The 22,163-nt window shown below is 46.4% G+C and overlaps 1 protein-coding gene across 3 annotated transcripts; it reads right to left on the bottom strand.

The window, feature by feature from the left end:
• Window positions 1-1,327: 1,327 nt before the first annotated feature.
• LOC102708299 lies at window positions 1,328-3,062 on the bottom strand. 3 transcript variants are annotated; one of them, XR_001551580.2, is made up of 3 exons: window positions 2,169-3,062; window positions 1,992-2,084; window positions 1,328-1,906 (listed from the first exon to the last, which is right to left on the bottom strand). XR_001551580.2 is itself a non-coding variant. In XM_015843101.2 (2 exons), exons 1-2 carry the CDS (start codon window positions 2,830-2,832, stop codon window positions 1,824-1,826), a joined length of 363 nt encoding a protein of 120 aa, XP_015698587.1. In that variant the 5' UTR covers window positions 2,833-3,062; the 3' UTR covers window positions 1,328-1,823. The 3 variants fall into 3 exon arrangements, 1 of the variants encoding a protein (XP_015698587.1); XR_001551579.2 differs by having other exon boundaries at window positions 1,992-3,062; XM_015843101.2 differs by lacking the exon at window positions 1,992-2,084 and having other exon boundaries at window positions 2,553-3,062.
• Between the last annotated feature and the right edge of the window lie 19,101 nt (window positions 3,063-22,163).

The raw sequence follows: 22,163 nt of genomic DNA, 5'->3' as shown, positions 1-22,163 counted from the left end.
AAGCTGAGCTGTACCGATAAGGTTTGAGATTTACTGGTTGGGCATCTTGGTTTAAAGGTATGACATGATCACATGTTCTTTTAGGTGGCAAACCTGTAGGTACTGAAAACAGGTCAGAAAATTCATCCAATAATTCTTGCACTTCAGCTGGAAATTTAGGAGGGTCAGAAATTTCCACAGAAGAAACTTGAAGAGCACACATTACTGAATTAGTTTTGATCATGCCCTGGAGCTAGTCAGAATTGATTTGTGGACAGGTTTGATTTCGAGAAACAATACCCTGCAATCTGACAGGATGACCTTGGTAACTGAATTCCAACCATTTCCTGCTCCAATCTATTTGCATGGGACTGTACTGCTGCAGCCAGTCCACTCCCAATATGATGTCATAACTTCCCAAGGGTAATAACTTGAAATCACTCTGGAAACAATGCCCTTGCATCCACCAAGTGCATTTAGGCAAAATCTTGTTGCATTCCAAATGGCTTCCATCAGCCACTTTAACCCTGGTAGGATGAATCAGAGAACAAACTCCCTGCATTTTAGCACCAATACTATCATTCAAGAAAGAATGTGTACTGCCTGAATCTATAAGCATAAGAAGTTCAGTCCCTTGAGTCCATCCCCTCAAACGAATGGAACCCGAAGATTCAGTCCCATTAATAGCTTGTTGTGATATGGCCATAAGATCATTATCTCCATCCTCATGATCATGATTACCAGGTGATCCCTCTTCTGATTCTGAATGTATGGCTTCTAATAACTCCTCAACGACATGCAACTGGACATTGCTACCACACTTGTGATCTCTGCCCCATCGTTCTCCACACACAAAACACAAACCTTTAGCCTTTCTGTATGCCTTCAGAGAAGCAAGTCGGCTATCTCGGGTTCGACTGGAATCAGGACTTCTTCTATCATCATGTGCTTCTGAAGTTGTCATAGGTGTTTTTGGTGGAGTGTGAATAGATCTAGAATTCTGCTTAATGTAGACACCAGTGTCATTCTTCCTGGGTAACACAGGTACTAGTCCCTCCGTAGCTTCTTCATGTAACAAAGCTAGAGCACAGGCAGTATCCATATCATCAGGCATTTGCACCATAACCACAGTTCTTGATGTGGACTAGGGTTCCCGATCTTCCGAAAGGTTCTGATAAACAAACGATTTGGGCGAAGTCGCGACACACGTCGATCCGGCTTCTTGAGCCCCGCAATCGCAGCACCACGTCTCCTCTGGTTACCACCGTGCCGGAACACAGATGACCTCGCCAAGAAGGCTAATCCCTGTTTGCGAATCGAAGAACACAAACAAGAACAAGAAAGAAAACAACCAAAATTGCAGATAAATAATTAAACTCACGAGTTGGGGTCTTACAAACCGATCTAGCGGCGAAACTGTTCTTGACAGATTAATCTAAGCAAGACCCGACTCTAAACAATGACGGCTATTGAATAAATAGGGTTAGGGACGTCCTAGAGTTTCCCTAGGGCGCACACCCCTTGGGCTAAGCCCACGACACAATTACAAGGCCCAAAACCGAAAACAGATTCGGACTGGATGATATACGTGGCTTGTTTTGCAGATTCCCGACAGCTCAGAAGGAATTTTGATGCGGGACCAAAACCATCTGAAAGTAGACTCCATAAGCTTTCCAACAAGTACTCATGGGCCCGAAAAGTCCTTCTAGAACAGCAGCTAGGTCCGTTTGAATTTGATACTGTCAGAATGGCCGAATCCGAATCCAAAACGTGTACAAGTTTATCTCTTATCTTCTATGGACCAAAAGTGACGTGGTGAGATGGAAGTGGACTTGGAGAAGGACTTAGTTTGTTCCCCAATCAACTTCTTCAATCATCCATGCATTCCTTACGCTCCGTCTCTTTTTTTTCGCCCAAGCAAGTACTTCTGCGAACAAAAACACACGAAACTCAATGTGTAGCAACGTTTGTTCAAATATATAATAAGTAAATCTAATATAGAAGATATACACCTTTGGTTGATTAATACATAATGTAGTCATGGTTATATCCGAGCTAGTTGTGTCCTCATCAGTGCTGATGTCCTTTCTTAGTCCTTCCACAAACTTAGTGACAAAATAAACATCATCCAGTGTACTGTCATATGCAAGCATTTGATGCATAATATTGTCAAACTATTCCACATATACCATCACTGAAGAAGTTTGCTCCATATGGAACCACTGCCTGATCAGAGCCTTCTGTCTATCCTTAGTAAATTTGGCACACACCTTACTGCAGAATTCACCCCAAGTTATTCCTTCTATGGATTGGTGCACTGACTGTAGCCAGAATACAACCACCCCGATGAAATTCAGAGTTGCTACCTTAACCAATTCTGAGGATGCACACCATACACATCAAAATATTTTTCACAATTGATTTTCTACATCTGAGGGTTGTCTCCAGAAAATTGACGACAATTCATGGGAGGCACATTCCCCACTATGCTCAAATTAGATGCAGACTGGGAAGAAGCAGCAGCAGATCATAACCAAAAGGAGGGGTTGATGCGGTGAAACCTCCGGGTGTACCTGTATTGAAGGGCGTGTTCATGATGGGGATACCGGAATAGCCTTGCTGCTCCTTCAGTTGTAGCAGCATATTGCCCTCCAGGTGTTCGACCTTGTGACTCAGCTCCCCCAGCGACACACTCAGTTCCTCCACCTTCTTCTCCACCTCAGGTACTCGAATTTCCATGGCAAGTTTCAGCGAAACCAGATCAGCTCGATTCCTCTCCTCGGCTTCAACTCGCTTCTTCTCATTTTCTTCGATGGTCTTCAACAGGAGATCCAATTTGCTTTCCTGAGCCATGATCTGAGCAGCCTGCTTGGTAATATACTGTGGCTTCTCCAGGATCGAACTAGATCAACTCCACAGCTTAAGATTAAGCGAACCAACAGAAGGCAAGTTGCCTTTTCGCAAAATTCACCCGAAGATGCTTCCAAATCTTCCGGTGGAGTTTTGCCACTAAATCGCTGGTGGAATTGCTGCTTTGATACCAAATTGTGAGCACTCGAATTTGGGACAGATGATATGGTGAGTAGATGAACTACTAGAACACAATACTGAAATCCCAGGGAGATAGCCTAGAGGGGGGTGAATAGGTAACCTAAAAAATCTTTCGAAATGCAGCGGTTAGTAGGGCCGGACCGTCCGGGCTCAGGGGCTGGACCGTCCGGTCGGCGCTCTCAGGTTACACCGAGAGCTCTGGCTGGACCGTCCGGGTATGAACACGGGACCGTCCGATCAGTAAAAGATAGGACTTTTCAGTCCTCCTTTCTTGGTTGCGAACGTGTAGTATATGTGTGTTGAAAATGAACTCAGAAAGAACACAGGAACAACAAAAAGTGAAGGAAGACACAAATATGAACACGAGAGATTTTTACCCAAAGTTCAGATCCTTCGATCCTACTCTCCGTTGAGGCGCTCCACTGAGCGGGATCTCTCTCGATCCTTTTCCTCTCTTGGCTTCTTTACACAAGATCGACACGGGTCTCCGAATTCACTCCGAATTCACACCAATATCAAGATCAACCTCTTGCCTAGTGCTTGGATGCAATTTGCTCTACCATGAAACCTTCTAAGAAGAAGCATAAGAATCCACTAGAGAATTTGCCTTTTTCTTTGCGAAGGTTAGGCGCCAACCTTCACAAACTTGATCCCGGGCAATCCACAAAGCTTGGAGGCTCGCGGGCGACGTCTATCCGTCTAGGAGCTCAAGCTCCAAGAGTAATATGCATCCACATCTCCACATGCATCCATTTGGTCGATCAAGATCACTTGAACACTTTCATGAAGACTCAAGAACTCTCAATGTCACTCACTAATCCCTCTCAACATTACCTAGGCTAGATTCTCTCTTTAATCACTCTAGGAGGTGCTGGGATTGGTGGGGGAGGCTTGGAGAGGGCTAGAACCAGCCTAGGAACCCTATGATTTGAACTGAAAGCCTCACCAACGGCTAGAATATAGGGCTGGGTTATATAGGGATGTCAAACGTCAGCTAGCCATTGGATAAAGTTACATGGGCCAGACTGTTCAGGCCCAGGGGCCGGACCGTCCAGCCCATACTTGGGTTCTGGTAGCTGCCTGGTCCGGACTGTCCGGTCCTGACCGGACTTACTAGTCCAGGCTCTCTGGAAATTTTCTTTCCTAGCCTCTAGCACTCACTAGATCACTCATGGATGCATGTTGACTAGGTGACCCCTCTTAATAGTACGAAGTGTCCTATGATTCAAAGCGAAAAAGAAAAACTCATTTCTAAAGCTTCAAATTTGTTCGCTCTTCGTCTTACAGGTCACTTCTAGTATAACTTGAACCTTTCGCAATAGAGTGCAAGTTAAGCTTCGCTTTACTTCTCTGCAATCACAAGCGGTTAGCGCACACATGCTTTGGCTAGGATTGTCATTAATCATCCAAAACCCGCTTTAGGGGCTAGATGCACTTTCAATCTCCCCTTTTTGGTGATTGATGACAGTACTCATCAAATCATGTCAAAAACAACAATAATAGCAGAGAATGAAAAGTCCTAGCTTCCCCTAGACAAGTGCCACCAACTCAAACAAGCATGTAGATAAAGATTAAGTCTAAACCACACATAAGCAGTTAAAGGTTCAACAAACAATCACGCATAAATGCAAGGAAATTTAGAGGCGAGCTAGAAACTTAAACAATCATTACAACCCAGCGACAACAATACTGTATTAAACAAAGTTTGATAGAGAGAGGGCTGAACTGTAGAGGGGGGAGGCCGGACTATCCGGCTCCAGGGCGGACAGTCCGACCGACACTATCTGTCAGCAGGAAATGGTGACCCCTCTCAATTCCCTACAACTTCTCCCCCTTTGGCATCAAGGCACCAAAAAGGAAGCATTGTAGGGTGGAATGAGGGGATCACTCCTCCTCATCATCATCATCCTCGTCGTTGTCCTTATCAGTTTCTTCTTCTTCTCCTTCGACTTCCTCATTTTCTTCCAACTCAGTTTCTTCGTCACTATCTTTAGGAGCACGAGAGGAAGAAGCACCGGCTGCTCTAGCGGCTTGCTCTGCTGCATAGGCTTCAAAAGGATCAATGTACTCTTCATCCTCAGACTCCGGTGGAATCTCATTCCGGCTGGCTCTCAGAATCTGATTGAGCTTACGCTCATTTGACTTGATCTTCACGGCATTTTTCTTGTAAATGCTGAATATCGCTAAAAGCGCCCTCTTGATGGGTGAGGATGGAGAGGAGGCACGAAGCGGCTGGGAGGAGGATCCAACAGGGCATCCTTTTGAACCAGTAACCTTGGGAGCTTGAGGGATCTGAGGACGGTATGGATAATGCTCGCACTCCCCCTTAATGAGGAAACCTGTTGCTCTTTGAATCATCAAGTGAAGAAAGGGAGCATAGGACATTCCTTTGGAGGGATCAAGAACGATGGCCTGTATCTCATTCCAAATGTATTTCATGATGCTAAAAGGCTGAGCTAATGAGCGCATGTGTAGGAGTAAGACAGCATGCCTAATAGTGAGTGCTAATTTGTCACCACTTTTAGGAGCCAGTGTGGTCTTGAGCAGCTTCAAAAGAAGGTCAAAGTGAGGAAGTAGGCCTTTGGTAGTGCCAAGACGTATCAGACGAGCATCATCCATATATAGCCTCTTAATCATGTCTTGAGAGGGAACAGGCTCATCATGGAGACTTGGTCTGGTGAGATCATGCTCATCAAGCTCTAGGATCTGAGCAAACTCAGACATGCTCACTGTATATTCATAGCCCTCTGTTAACCATCTAATCCGTTGCTCAGACTCATCCTCAATGTCCTCAAAGTTTGCAGTTGCATAGAACTGCCCAATGAGCTCTACACTCCAAGCATGCTCCATACTCATCAGTGTATCCACATGCTTCTCATGACACATGCGGACTACTGTCTTTGCTACCACACTGTTCTGCTTCTTGAGAAACTCCCAATCTATCCATTTCATTTCAGTGATGGCAGGCTTCTTGCGGCCCAAAAAGACGAAGTTATACCAATCAACCTAAACATCGGTGTAGAACCGATAATCCAAGTTGCACTTAAACTGAGCTTTCGGGGCCTTCCCTCTGTCGGTCTTAGCCCTGGCCTTGTTCCGCAAATAGTCCACTCTTCGCCTTGGAGTTTCATGAGCGGGGGTGAAGATTTGAACTGCCCTTGGAACCAAAGAGATAGCACCCTCCACTTCCTCATGGTTTGGCCTTTGAGCATCATAGGGACGATGAGCTGGTTTTGTGGGGGGAAGAGAGGAAAATGGTTCCTCAATGCGAATACCGCCACTTTGACGACCGTGATTTGCAGTTTTCTTCACTCTTCTTCTTGAAGGTGGCACTTCATCAACCTTCTTCTTTCCAATTCCTCCCCTTGGATATTGCACTGGTGGGGAGTGGTCTCCATCTGACTCGGTAGAAGTGGAGACAGGATCTTGACGCTTCTTGCGTCGCTTTTTCGGTACATTGCTGCTGCTACCACGAGTCATGATGATCTTGCATAGACAAGGAATCAAAGGAAGGTATGAATGTTTGAGTGTAAGTTAGAGCCAAAGATATGCAAGGGTCTAGAATCTGACAAGGGCCGGACAGTCCGGGTTAGGGCTAGACAGGCCGGTCAGGGTTCTCGACCAGGCCGAGCCCCCTTGCCGGACCGTCTGGTCAGGAACACCGGACCATCCGGTCCTGGGTAGGGAGTCAAAAATCAACCAATGCATTTTGAGTTTCGCAATAGGTCGGCTAACTAGACACCTAATAGAATGACCCTATGTGGTTAAAAGGTTTTCTACATCCTTAGATTGAGAGATCGGGGCAAAAGAACGTAGAAAACCGAAGAACTGATCAAAGTAATACCTTGAGTTGAAATTCGTCGATCCTTGTCACGAGGATGAGTTCCTCGCTTCCAAGGGAAGGAGAAACGTGGAACACGACGAAGATTCGATGGTGGGAATGTGAGATCCCCTCAAGGGGTTTGAGAGGGGGCTAGGGTTTGAGAGAGGAAGAGAGTGAGGAGAGAAACTGACTTGGAGTCGGCCTCTTAGGGTATTTATACCCTGGGGGCCGGACTGTCCGGTCACAGGGGTCGGATCGTCCGGCCGCCTGAGAGCAGGCAGGCCGAGGGCTTTGGTTGGACTGTCTGGCTAGGGGGCCGACAGTCCGGCCTAAGCAGACGCAACAGAGTTCAAGGGGGCTGAAGCGAGACTCGATGAGGTTTGTTGACTTTGTTTGAGGACTAGTACAAGCAACATTATATAACAATGGTCCTAAACCAAAAAATCAACCTTTTCGCAATCTAGAAAACAAGTTTTCGCAAATCACACAAGATTTTCACAATAACTTTTACAAAATCAAGGATTTTGAAGTTTTGTATTGAGAGAAAATGTTTGAGCCTTTCTCCTGGTATTTAAGACCAATTCTACAAAAGAATTGATCTCTAGAAATACGAAGACTCAAGTTGTTTTTAGCATATGCAAGAAATTGACTTTAGCTCTAAAGAAGCTTAGTCGACTTTCATGCAATGTTGCGAGAATCCAAGATATTTAGTTCATTTCTTAACTCACAAAACCTTTTCTAATCTAAGGGCTTGGTGAAAATGTCGGCTAGTTGGTGTTCGGTTCTCACATGGGTTAGGGAGATGTCTCCTTTGGTTTCATGGTCCCTCAAGAAATTGTGTCGGATATCAATATGTTTGGTTCTTGAGTGCTGGACTGGGTTGTTGGATATTTTGATAGCACTCTCATTGTCACAAAGGAGGGGAATCCTAGTCATGGTGTATCCAAAGTCTTGGAGAGTTTGTTTCATCCATAGGAGTTGGGCACAGCACGCACCAGCGACTATATATTCGGCTTCGGTGGTGCATAAGGCTATGGAGTTTTGTTTCTTGGATGACCATGAGACTAGAGACCGCCCGACCAAGGAATTGACATGTCCCTATAGTACTTTTTCTATCAACCTTGCACCCGGCATAATCTGAATCGGAATAGCCCACTAGCTCAAAACTACACCCTTTAGGATACCAAAGCCCTAGGTTTGGAGTGTGAACTAAATACCTTAAGATTCTCTTAACGGCCACCAAATTACACTCATTTGGTGCGGCTTGAAAAACGAGTACACATGCAAACACTAAGCATTATGTCGGGCCTAGATGCGCAAAGGTAAAGGAGGGAGTCGATGATTGAGCGATATACCTTGATGTCTACCTCCTTACCATTAACATCCAGGTCAAGGTGTCCGTTTATCGGCATTGGTGTTTTGATTGGTTTGGCGTCGTCCATGTCAAACTTCTTAAGGACATCTTTCAAGTACTTTGTTTACGAAATGAATGTGCCATCCTTGAGTTGCCTTACTTGCAAGCCGAGAAATAACTTCAATTCTCCCATCATGGACATCTCGAACCTCTTGGTCATGATCCTACTAAACTCTTCACTAAATGAAACATTAGTTGAGCCAAATATTATATCGTCGACATAAATTTGGCACACAAACAAATCATCTTTAAATTTCTTGGTGAAGAGAGTAGTGTCGGCCTTCCCGATTTCAAAACCGTTCTTAGTTAGGAAATCGCGAAGACAATCATACCATGCCCTTGGTGCTTGCTTGAGCCCATATAGAGCCTTCTGTAGCTTGTAGACGTGATAGGGGTGCTTTGGATCCTCGAAACCCACCGGTTGCTCCATGTATACCAATTCGGAGATTGGTCCATTGAGAAAGGCGCTCTTGATGTCTATTTGGTATAACTTAAAATCATGGTTAGCGGCATAAGCTAATAGAATGCGAATGGACTCAAGGCGAGCAACCGGCGCAAAGGTTTCACTGAAGTCAAGTCCTTCGACTTGAGTGAAACCTTGGGCCACTAACCATGCTTTATTTCTTGTGACGACCCCATGCTCATCTTGCTTGTTCCGGAAGACTCACTTGGTCCCGATGACATTTTGCTTGGGCCTTTCCACGAGAGACCACACTTCATTTCTCTTGGAGTTGTTGGGCTCTTCTTGCATGGCCATTACCCAATCCGGGTCTCCAAGCGTGTCTTCCACTTTCACTAGTTCCAAAGATGAGACAAACGAGTAATTTTCACAGAAATTTGCTATTCGGGATCGAGTCGTTACCCCTTTTCGCATATCACCAAGGATGTTGTCCACCGGGTGATCCCTTTGTACGGTTTGATGAATTCGAGGATAGTGTACCATGGGGGCCGGAGCCGATTCTTTCTCACATGTGCCCACGGCATCAATCCCATCCCCAAGGTCTTTATTGCCACCATCATCATCAACTTGTACAAGATCATCTTGGGTTGAGGGTTCTTGTTGAACGTCGTGTTCTCGCTCTTGCTCCCCCTCAACCTCCCAGGGTCTTACATCTCCAACGGCCTTGTTGTCTATATCCTCCCATGAAATTCCAATTCCTGCATCATTCACTTCAACTTGCTCTACTTGAGAGCCATTAGTTTCATCAAACGTCACATCCCTTGAAACTTCAACAATACCGGTGGTTTTGTTGAAGACTCGGTAGGCACGTGCGTTTGCTTCGTATCCTAATAAGAACCCTTCATCTACATTGGAAGCAAACCTAGAAGATCTCGGTCTATTGCTAAGAATAAAGCATTTGCAACCAAAGACACGAAAGTAGGATACGTTTGGCTTTTTACCGATCAGAAGTTCTTATGCAGTTTTCTTGAGAAGCTTGTGGCGGTATAAACGGTCGAGGGAGTGGCACGCGGTGTTGACGGCTTCGGCCCAAAAGACATCCGGTGTCTTGTATTCATCAAGCATTGTCTGAGCCATCTCAATGAGTGTTCGGTTCTTCCTCTCCACAATCTCATTTTGAGGGGGATCATAGGGAGCGGAGAACTCGTGCTTGATTCCCTCTTCTTCAAGAAACTCTTCAACTTGGGTGTTCTTGAATTCTCCTCCATTATCAATCCGAACTCTTTTAATCTTCACTTCAAATTCATTTTGTGCCTCTTGGCAAATTTTTTGAAGATTTCTTGAGTTTCGCTATTGTCATAGAGAAAGAAAACCCAAGTAAAGCGAGAAAAATCATCAACAATTGCTAGACCGTGTTTGTTACCTCCCAATCTTAGATAAGCTATTGGGCCGAAGAAGTCCATGTGCAATAGTTCCAACGGTCTTGTAGTTGTCATGATGTTCTTTGAAGGGTGAAACGTTCCGACTTGTTTCCCCGCTTGGCAAGCACTACAAACTCGATCTTTCTCAAAGGAAACATTAGGTATGCCAAGAATGTGCTCCCCCTTTAGAAGAGTTGACAAATTTCGCATTCCGGAATGACCAAGGCGACGATGCCAAAGCCATCCAAGAGTCGATTTGGCGACTAAACAAGATTCAGGATTCACTCTATCGTTGTCGAAGTCAACAAGATAGAGATCTACCTTTAATCTACCCTTAAACACCTCTGATTTGTCATCTCTCCTAAAGACGGTGACATCTATATCCGTGAAAAGGCAATTGAATCCAAGTTTACACAATTGAGAAACGGAAAGTAGATTATAGCTAAGCGACTCGACAAGTAGAACATTGGAGAGAGATTGGTCCTTGGAGATGGCAATTTTACCTAAGCTCATTACCTTTCCTTTGCTGTCATCTCCAAAGATTATATCATCGCAATCTCTGCCGTCCTTGTCAAGTGAAGGAAACATACTCCTTTCTCCGGTCATATGATTAGTGCATCCACTATCAATCACCCAACTTGAGCCACTGGAGGAGTATGCCTACAAGAGTCAGGTTAAGCATGCAATTTAGGTACCCAAACCTTTTTAAGTTTGGGTCCCTTCACAATGTCAATCAATTCTTTTGGAATCCATAAGTTTGCTCTTTGCTTCTCATGTCTTGATCCAATGAAGAGAGCAACCACATTTCCACGGTTGTCCTTCATGATCTCATATGAGCCATACAGGAGTCTAAGCTTGGCCGGATTGAAGTCGGCTTTTGCTTATCTCTCCTGCCCTCCTGGGTCGGACTGTCCGACCTTGGGGCCCGGACCGTCCGACCAGACCTCTCTACTAGATAGAGGGGTCTGGTTGGACTGGCCGGCCCTAGTCGGACTATCTGGCCTGGCCTCTCTAGCGGGCAGAGGGCTTGGGCCGGACCGTCCGACCCCTAGGACCAAACCGTCCGGCTTGGCCTTTCTGCAAGACAGAGAGCCTAGGCAGGACTATCTGGCCCTGTACGGCCTGCCTGACCTCAGTGCTCCTTTTACCTTCCTCTTCAACTTTGGACTCCCCTTCCTTCACAAACACTAGCCATGATTTACCATTGATCATGACCCTTTTTGAGCTAGTATTTGTGTCGGGGAATATCCAAGACCACGCCTATCCTTATTGTGATGTGTGGTGATGATCTTGAAGAGGGCTTCTTTGGATTGATAAGTTCGAATGCATCCGAACTTTATTAATGTCTCCAACCTCTCATTCTCCTTCTTCAACTCCTTAAAAGCTGCATGGTTAGTCTCAACAACACTTAAGTCAATAGTTTTGCATTTCTCACATTCAAGTATTGTATTGACTATTGTGTAGTCTTTAGAGTTGGAGAGGTTGCGCTTAAGATTGTCAATTTCATTTTCAAGACCATTTTGCCCCACATTCATTGTCACACCCGGAGTTTCGTCCTAAGCCTAAATCGTAAAAAGAAATCCATAAATAACAATTGGCTTAATTAACTCAGGAAAAATCCCTCTAAAAGGAATTAATTCAATTAAATCGAGGCTCGCAAATCGACTAACAGGATTTAAATTTAAACTGCAGAAGTATAAAATTTGGCCAAACAAATTAATTTAAAACTCGGCAAAAGTGGGGTTTTCCTTTTTCCCTCCTTTTTCCTTTCTTTTTCCCTTCCTTCTCAAATTGGGCCGAAGTCCAATTTTCCTCCCTCTCTTTTTCCTTTTCTTTTTCTTTTTCTTTTTCTTCCCGGGCCGGCCCAGCCGAGCCAGCCCACTCCTCCTCGGCCAGCCCAGCCGCGCCGGCCTCTTCCCTCCGTCCGCGCGCGCTCCCGCCTAGGCCGCCGCTCGGCCCAGCTCGCCGCGACGCCCGCACCGCGAGTCCGCGCCGCCTCCCTCCTCTCTCTCGCGCCACTGACAGGTGGGGCCCACCTGTCAGTGACTGCTTCGCCCGTCGCGCCCGCGCCGCGCCGCGTCCGAGCCGGACTCCGCGCCGTCGCCGCAACCGCCGCCGCCGCAACCGCCGTCGCCGAGACCGCGCCGTCGCCGACTCGGTCTCCAACCTCCGCCCGCCCTAGCCGGTGCCGCCACCCTATAAATTCCGAGCCGCCGCGCGCCGTCGCCCACTTTCCGCCTCCGCCCGAGCCGCCGCCGCGCTGTCGTCGTTCGCCGCCGCCGGTTGATCTCGCCGCCAGCCGCCGGACGTCGTCGTCCAGCCACGTCATCATCTCCGCCTCGGTGTCGCCAACCTTTCCCCGGCTCTGTCGCCGCCGGTGGACGCCTCGCGCCCGTCGCCGCCCCTCCGACCCCTCCACCGCACCGCCTCACCGCCTCGCCGCCGTTCGCCGATCTCGTCACCACGCGTCGCCAGCCACCGCGCGTCTGCGTCATCACCTCCGCCTCGCCCTCACCGACGCGCCGTCGTCCCTGTCGCCGCCGGTGAGCGTTTCCCCTCTCCCTCTCCCGTTCCCTCCATCATCGCCACCGAGCTCTCCCCCGCGCCGTCGTCGTCGGACTCCGCCGGTCGCCGGCAGCCCCTGCCAGACCGTCGCCCAGCTCCACCGTCGTCACGCTGTCCTCGCGCCACCCGCGCCTTCCCGCGTGGCCGCTTCCCGCGCCCGCCCGCAGTCGCCGCCGTCACGGTGCCGTCGTGCCGTCGACGCCGTGCGCCGCGCTCGGTCCCACACCTCGTGTTGTCGCCGGATGCCGGTCGTCGCCGTCGTCGCTGGTCGCCGGTCGTCGTCGTCGCCGTCGCGCCGTCGTCGCCGTCGCCGTGCGTCGCCACCGCCACACTCGCTGCTCCCCTCTCGCTGACCGACGGGGCCCACCTGTCAGTCACCCCGCCTCTCTTCCTCTCTCTTCTCCCGTGGGGCCCGCGTGTCAGTCTCTTCCTCCCCCTCTCTCTCACCGACAGGTGGTCCCCACCCGTCAGCCGTAAGCTTCCTCTCTCCTCGCTGACGTCAGTAGCCCCATTAATTGCGCAATAATTGATTTAGGACTTTTCTGTTTAGTTAAAAAACCCAGAAAACTTCTAAAATTCATAAGTAATTCATCTAGTCTCCGTTTAGGTCCATTCAAATTTCATTAAATTCATAAAATTATCAAGAATCCATTAAAAATAGTTTCTTTTGCTGTTTCAGTAGAGTTTGTGCCTGTTTTATTTATTTTTGTGCTTTGTCGCTTAGATTCGGACCCCGCCGAAGAGCCGGTTTACTTCGAGATCGTCGCCGAAGTTCCCCAAGGGCCAGAGCAAGGCAAGGGACACTCATCCTTGAACATATTGAACCCATTATTGCAAATTCCCCGCTTATTTATTTCAAATATGCATTGTTTTGATTAAAGTACTTACTTTATGCTATTTTCGGGTAAACCTTATTATTATGCCGTTGTTTATCCAACTTTATTCATTGCTGGACCAGGGGTAACTTGATTAGAGTCAGGCCTAGGTTAATGCTTAGCCATGCTTAGAACAAATAGCTCATGGGATCACATATAATTATGCTTAGATCTGTTTAGCTGAGATAATGATTCACTACCCGGTTCGGGTTAATGTCAACTAAAATATCGATAATGGTGGGCTGTGGGTGCATGGTTTTGAGAGTCGCACCCATGGTAATTAAGGACCGGTTCACGGGAAACCCTGGAAGTAAATAAGTGCTAACCACATGCCGAAATGGGTAAGGTGGGATTTGGAGCATGACTTCGAACTATTTGACGTACCCAGGCAAGGGTAGGCGTGATGGAGTATGGACGGGCAATCGTGGTGTAACGAAAGCTTCTCCTGCTTCCGGATCTACCAAGGCACAAGAGGGGACTGCCCGACTTGGTGTAAAGGAGGGGGTGAAACCTGAAGTGTGGTGCGATCAAATAGGGAGGGTTGTGTAACGGGTCCTATCACGGTCTCCTTTCCGGTATGCCGTGGTGGTATGTCGGCGCACGTTCAAGTGTAGTGGAGTCGTGTCTTGTGGGTACAGTAGTACACCTCTGATCAGAGTATAAACTATTCGAATAGCCGTGCCCACGGTTAAGGGCGAACTCCTAGCTTCACTGTGATTAGTGAACCCTAATAACTTGAGTAATTGGTTTTCACTCGGGACTACTGCAACGTGGTGTAACGTTGAGTAGTGGTTGGGCCTGTTGCAACGTGGTGTAACGTTGAACAGTGTTGTGGTACTTTACAACTGCTTAATTTTTTATTTATGCTTTACTGTATTTAAATTACCTTTATTCTTTCAATCTCTGTTATTTATTTAAACTGCTGCTTTATCGCAACTACCCCTAGCCTGTCCTTGTAAATTCCGTTGCATCATTTATTCTCCCCTTGTCCGTGTTACTTGTTGAGTACGGTGGTTTGTACTCAGCCTTACTTAACTTTCCCAACCCAGAGCTAGAAGTCGAGTCAGATGGAGGTGCTTCTCAGGAGTGAGCTGTTCTGCCGTCGAAGTGTTGCCGGTGGACTGGAGCCGTACCCGCTGGAGCTAGTCTACCCCTTTGTTTTTCTTTCCGCTGCATTTCCGCTAGAATAAGTGTAATTTTCAGTTGTTTCTAAGAACGATGGTTATGTAATCAACATTGTCTTTTTGTGTACCCTGGCTGGTCCTGGACAGGGATTTAATACACAATTAAGTTCAGAAATTCGTGTGAGGAATTTCTGGGCGTGACATTCATGGACAAAATGTTTTCCTCAAGAATTTCATTGACATCCTTAAGATTGGTTACGGTTTGATTTGCTATCATGAGTAGACAAATCAACCAACTTCTCATCCTTTTCGGCAAGGACCTTTTCAAGAGAGTCAATTTTCATCCTCTCTTGAATGAGTTCCTCTTGCCTCCCAAGAGAGCCTTCCTTCTCTTCTAGCACTTTCATGAGTTTAGCAATATGAATGAGAGCGGGCTTGCTAAAATTTCTAAGCATAGCATCATCATCATCATGGTCTATATCATCATCATCACTAGAGTCAACATGATGCTTAGGATCAAGATATACCTTGCGCCCTTGCGCCATGAGGCACAACAGCGTATGATCGTTGTCGTCATCGCTCAAGTTGGAGAAGAGTCACTCTGTGCTTGATGACGATATGGCCACGGTAGCGACGCCTTTGCTCTTGGTTTCGCTTGATTTGGGCTCACTCTCATTGTCGCTTGAGAACCACTCTTCACCAATGTGAGCTCTCCCGGGCCTTCTCTTGAAGTTCTTGATCTTGCCCTTGCCCTCCTTGTTCTTAGCGAGCTTGGGGCAATCCGCTACGAAGTGCCCAAACTCCTTGCACTCATAGCATACTTTCTTGGATTGCCTCTTGTATCGATTCTCATCCTTTCTCCCATAGCTCTTCTTGTGGAGGAATTTCTTGAATCTGTGGACCAAGAGAGCGAGTTTTTCATCCTCACTCTCCGAGTCACTTGAGCTCTCTTCTTGAAGTTTGGAGCTCGTCTTCTTTGCCTTGAATGCAATCTCCTTGTTCTTGGCTTGGGCGACATTGGTGGCGTATTTCTTAACTTCCTTGGCTTCTTCCTCCAAGAGTTCATGCGAGATGATCCTTGAAAGCATGTCACTTGGAGTCATTCTCTTGAAACCGCTTGACTCACGGATCAAGGTCACCAAGATAGGGTTCCTTGGTGAAATGGTCTGGAGCAAGCGCTTCACCACCACATGATTCGTCATGTCTTTACTCCCAAGGCCAGGGATCTTGTTTACAATGACCATCATCCGGTCATACATCTCTTGAAGTGTTCCGTCATCCTCCATCACGAACCTCCAAGCTTCCCTTCAAGAAGTTCAATCTTGGATTCTCGAACCCCTCTTGATCCTTCATGAGCAATGCGGAGTGTGTCCCAAATCTCCTTGGCCTCATCAAGTTGATCAACCATGTTGAATTCCTCCAGACTCAAAGAGTTGAGAATCACGCTCGCCGCTTGAGCATTGAAGTGGATGAGAAGCTCTTGTGCCGGAGTGAGATCTTCTTCATCTTTCGGCATATCCTTCACGCCTGTGCGCACAACTTTCCAAACACTTAGATGCAAAGAGATTAGATCAAGTCTCATTTTATGTTTCCATGCCCCATACTGAGTACCATCAAAGGAAGGTGCACGGCCGGAAGAGATAGAAATGTTAGATGAGAAAGTATTGAGTTTAGAGTAATCAAACTCAATAGAAGCTCCCTTTTTGGTAGAGCCTTCTCCACCATCTTCATCTTTACGCTTGTCTCCCATCTTGGATCACTTCAAGCGTTTAAGCCTTTTCAGAAGAACCTGCTCTGATACCAATTGAAACCCAGGGAGATAGCCTATAGGGGGGGTGAATAGGCGACCTAAAAAATCTTTTGAAATACAGCAGTTAGTAGGGCCAGACCATCCGATCGGCGCTCTCGGGTTGCATCAAGAGCTCTGGCCGGACTGTCCGGGTATGAACACTAGACCGTCCAATCAGTAAAAGATAGGACTTTTCAATCATCCTTTCTTGGTGGAGTTCCTGCGAACGTGTAGTGTATGTGTGTTGAAAATGAACTCAAAAAGAACACAGGAACAACGAAAAGTGAAGGAAGACACAAATATGAACACGAGAGATTTTTATCCGAAGTTTGGATCCTTCGATCCTACTCTCCGTTGAGGCGCTCCACTGAGCGGGATCTCTCTCGATCCTTTTGCTCTCTTGGCTTCTTCACACAAGATCGACATGGGTCTCCGAATTCATTCCTAGGCACTAGCAAGTCCTTGATCGACCACTAAGGTCAAGATCAACCTCTTGCCTAGTCCTTGGATGCAATTCGCTCTACCCTGCAATCTTCTAAGAAGCACAAGAATCCACTAGAGAACTTGCCTTTTTCTTTGCAGAGGTTAGGCGCCAACCTTCACAAACTTGTTCCCGGGAATCCACAAAGCATGGAGGCTCGCGGGCGACGCCTATCCATCTAGGAGCTTAAGCTCCAAGAGTAATAGGCCTCCACATCTCCACATGTATCCATTTGGTCGCTCAAGATCACTTGAACACTTTCTTGATGGCTCAAGAACTCTCAATGTCACTCACTAATCCCTCTCAACATAACCTAGGCTAGATTCTCTCTTTAATCACTCTAGGAGGTGTTGGGATTGGTGGGGGAGGCTTGGAGGGGCTAGAACCAACCTAGGAACCCTATGATTTGAATTGGAAGCCTCACCAACGGCTAGAATCCCGAGGTGGGTTATATAGGGCTGTCAAACGTCAGCTAGCCGTTGGATAAAGTTACTTGGGCCAGACTGTCCGGGCCTAGGGGCTAGACCGTTCGGCCCATACGTGGGTTCTGGTAGCTGCCTGGTCCGGACTATCCTGTCCAGACCGGACTTTTCGGTCCAGGCTCTTTGGAAATTTTCTTTCCTAGCCTCTAGCACTCACTAGATCACTCACGGATGCATGTGTTGACTAGGTGACCCCTCTTAATAGTACGGAGTGTCCTATGATTCAAAGCGAAAAAGAAAAACTCATTTCTAAAGCTTCAAATCCGTTCGCTCTTCGTCTTACGGGTCACTTCTAGTATAACTTGAACCTTTCGCAATAGAGTGCAAGTTAAGCTTCGCTTTACTTCTCTACAATCACAAGCCGTTAGCGCACACATGCTTTGACTAGGATTATCATTAATCATCCAAAACACGCCTAAGGGCTAGATGCACTTTCAGATATAGGAGTCTTCTCAATCCAACCGGATGAAGCCGTCGCGGCCTACGATACCACGTGTTCCAAGCCGAGTTCTAGACAAGTGGTTCTCACGTTCTTATACATGCTACTCGCGCGATAGCGCTTGTTGGGCCGTCGTTCACGCACGCCATGGCCCAAGGCTTGTGCTTGCTCCTATAGCATATTCGACACGCCGTTGTCGTTGCTGATCCCCTCCTCCTCTTCAGCAGACACAGCTACCGGTGACCTGACAGATTCAGACAGATTAACCATGAATTGAATTAAAGTTTGTTGATTTTTACTTCCAGCTGAGGTCGCCGGCGAGGAGTAGGTCATTCTCCATGTCCTCATACGCCACGAGGTGGCCGGGGACGGCATTGGACAGGTCGAGGCCACCACCATGGTCCCTGTCGGCGCCGCCACCGCCATCGTCGTCATCATCCTCGTCGATGAACATGCGGCAGAGCGCGGCGGAGAGGCTGCGGTAGCCGGTGTGCCTGCTGAGGTGGACGTGGTGGCAGATGGAGCGGCCGTCTACGACGATGGTGACCAGCAGCATCACGCCGGCCGTCATCGTGTCGTCGTCCTGGTCGCCCTGCCGCACGGACAGCCTCAGCATCTTCCGCTGCTGTTGCCTCTCCTACTCGGTTGATGCCGCTGCCACCGCTTACCATTGTTGGGAATAGTCCCACATTGGAAGATTAGGGGGAGTGGCACAAACTTAAAAGGGGAGGGTCCCTCACCTCAGGGCTAGCTTTGGGGTGTAGAAAGACTTCCTCCTGGTTGGGCCAGGGTCTCCCGGTTTTGGGCCAACTAGTGGTATTAGAGTATTAACACCAAAATTTGGTAAATTTCCGTATGGGATTTGGATAAGGAAAGGTGGAATCGCCGATAGATATTTTATCCAGAAGAGTTCGAATTCAATAGGGAATCGTGAAGACCAAGGCTTGGCCGCATAATTTTAACTAGTAGTTAGAGTTAGTTAGGATTTTATTTCTAAGAGATTAGAGTCCGATCGGGCCTTGTTTGTTTTCTTTTATCTATTAGAAACCGTGTCGTGTTAGAGATAGAGTTTGTTATTTCTTTTTGTCTATTAGGAGTCATGTCCGATATGGATTAGCATCCACCTAGGGTTATAAATATGTATGGCTCGTGTCATTGTAAAGCTACACAACAATCAATAGATCAATTACTCTCGGCGCATCGCTACCCTCCTATCCGAGGTTTCAACTCCAGCGGAGCTTGGCATCTGACGTGGAGCTGCATCGTCTCGATCTCCGACGAATGGGTAAGTCCTACGTTCCGCCAGGCCGTGGTAGTTGTTCGGCTAGATTAGAACTGTCTTGGTTCAGTCTAATCTTCTAATCTAGTTGTGCCATTGCTAGTTATCGTATCAGTTTCAACTTAAATCACTTTTGTGTTTTGAGTTGATCTGGTCAACCACACTTTGGGTGATCTATGTGGATTTGATATTTGCCGCATGACATATTCAATCTAGTACTATCTCGGTTAGGTCCGATCTAGTAGATTGTGTTTGTCAGATGGTTTATATCAGATTGATGTATTTTGTTCATCGTTTTATCAGAGTACCAGCCGATAAGTTACCAGTCATCGGCTCATTAGCTTGATTGCAATCTAGATCTGTTTAGTATCTATCTTAACATTGCTAGGTTTAATCTTGAACTGTCTCAATTGGGTCCGATCTTCTATGATTATTCTTAGCAATCTGGGCTAGGTATTTTATAGATCTTGGTTGTTTGTCCGCCGTCTATAGACGGTGATTCTTGCCGATCTATATGTTATCATATTTACATCAATAGAGTAGCCGATTGCTTTCCTGCATTATTTCTATACCAATCGGCTTGGTTTAGTTAGATCGGCAGTTATTTATGTTGCATCGGCTTATGAGAATTACATGCAAGTTGAGTTTAGCCGATCGTAACACATGATTCATTGTTTACTCCAAGTAATTCGTCGGTTTATTTATTAGCCTTATCGATCTTCATCTCTGCTATAATCATATCGTGCTCGACTGCATACTGTCTTGGTTAAGTTTAATCTCTGTATGTCTAGTTCGATCTGGTTATGGGAGCTCGTCCGATAGGCTGAGATTAATAAGTAGCTCTGCGGAACACATTGGTCTAATATTTAATTCAACTCTATTTCTATCAAGTTTCTAGTTGATCCAAGCTTTGTACAGCTGATCGTTTATCCTATGGGCTAACCATTGCATCATAAACATTTGATCGACTGGATATCTAGGTACCTATCGGCTCGATAGCCGATCGGCTTGTTTTACTATACATCTTGTCAGTTGCAGGATCAAACTGACTGGCACGCCCACGCATCATTCTAAGAATTTAGGTCCTGCAATGGAGCTGTCTAAGATTAACTCCCAGGCCTACGTGTGTGACACGTAAGATCGCATTTTCGACGTCAACACATTTTTGGCATACCTGGTGGAACCACGTGCTATTTTTACTCACAAGCGATCGTATGAACCGAAGTCGAAGATGTCTTCCGAGGAAGTCAATGTCAATAACTCAGTCACAATGGAAGACTTGACGGAGGAACATAAGCATCTGGTGGAGCGATCCTTGGTGGATTTTCAAAGGCATTGTCTTCAAAGTTTCGACATGACACCAGAAGGACCAGTCCAGAAGACTCAACTCCCGAAGCCGATGGATGAAACAGTTCAAGCTGCGGTCAATGAATCAGTTCACCGTGCTTTATTTAATCAGTCTGAGGTTTTGATGAGCACGTTACAAGATTTGATCAAGACAATGCTTGCTGAATACAATGCTCAAGGAGTTCGACACGAGGGCACTATCGGCCAGAAGAACCTCATCAATATTGGCACGGTGAATACAATACAAGGGAAGATGAGTTGGCCGATCAAGTTGTTGAGATAATAAGGGAACAATTCGGGATCAGACCAAAAAGGCAAGTAGATTTGTATCGGCGACCATATCCTGAGTTGTTCGATAGAGTTCCATTGCCACGCCGATATCGAATCCCAGAATTCTCCTTATTTTTGGGGCAAGATGATGTTTCTACAATTGAACATGTTAGTCGATTCCTGGCACAGTGTGGAGAGGCATCGTCTCATGATACCCTGAAAGTTAGGTTGTTCAAGCTGTTACTTTCTAGATCAGCTTTCTCATGGTTTGCATCGTTACCTCCAAATTCTATCAGAAGCTGGGCCGATCTAGAGAAACTATTTCACAAATACTTCTTTGCTGGCACGGATGAGATGAGACTTACGGATTTAATTCTGGTTAAGCAGCAGGAAGGAGAATCGGCTATGGAATACATACAAAGGTTTCGTAATGTTCGCAGCCGATGCTATAATTTAAGCTTAAATGATAAACAGTTGGCAGAGCTTGCATTCAGGGGACTACTAGAACCAATCAAAGACAAATTCTTTTGCCATGAGTTTGCAAGCTTGGACCATCTTGCTCAAACGGTGTCGGTTCATTAAAGCCGATTACAAGGGGAAAAATTTTGGAGTCGCCAAAGCCGGAGCAGAGAAGATAATTTTAAAGCATGAGTTCTCATACTTCAAAACTTGGGGGCATGTGTTAACACCAAAATTTGGTAAATTTCCGTTTTGGATTTAGATAAGGAAAGGTGCAATCGCCGATATATATTTTATCCGGAAGAGTTCGAATTCAATAAGGAATCGTGAAGACCAAGGCTTGGCCGCATAATTTTATCTAGTAGTTAGAGTTAGTTAGGATTTTATCTCTAAGATATTAGAGTCCGATCGGGACTTGTTTGTTTTCTTTTATCTATTAGAAACCGTGTCGTGTTAGAGATAGAGTTTGTTATTTCTTTTTATCTATTAGGAGTCGTGTCTCATACGGATTAGCATCCACCTGGGGTTATAAATATGTATGCCCCGAGTCATTGTAAAGCTACATATTAATCAATAGATCAATTACTCTCGGCGCATCGCCATCCTCCTAATCGAGGTTTCGACTCTGGCGGAACTTGACACCTGACGTGGGGCTGCATCGTCTCGATCTCCGACGGAGGGGTAAGTCCTACGTTCCACCGGGCCATGGTAGTCATTCTGCTAGATTAGAACTGTCTCAGTTCAGTTTGATCTTCTAATCTAGCTGTGCGATTGCTAGTTATCGTATCAGTTTAAACTTAAATCACTTTCGTGTTTTGAGTTGATCTGGTCAACCACTTTGGGTGATCTACGTGGATTTGGTATTTGCCGCTTGACATATTCAATCTAGTACTATCTTGGTTAGGTCCGATCTAGTAGATTGCGTTTATCAGATGGTTTATATCAAATCGATGTATTTTGTTCAT

This window comes from Oryza brachyantha, chromosome 12 (genome assembly GCF_000231095.2).
Source record: "Oryza brachyantha chromosome 12, ObraRS2, whole genome shotgun sequence".
NCBI lineage: Eukaryota > Viridiplantae > Streptophyta > Magnoliopsida > Poales > Poaceae > Oryza > Oryza brachyantha.
This window is presented reverse-complemented; position numbering and strand designations above follow the sequence as displayed.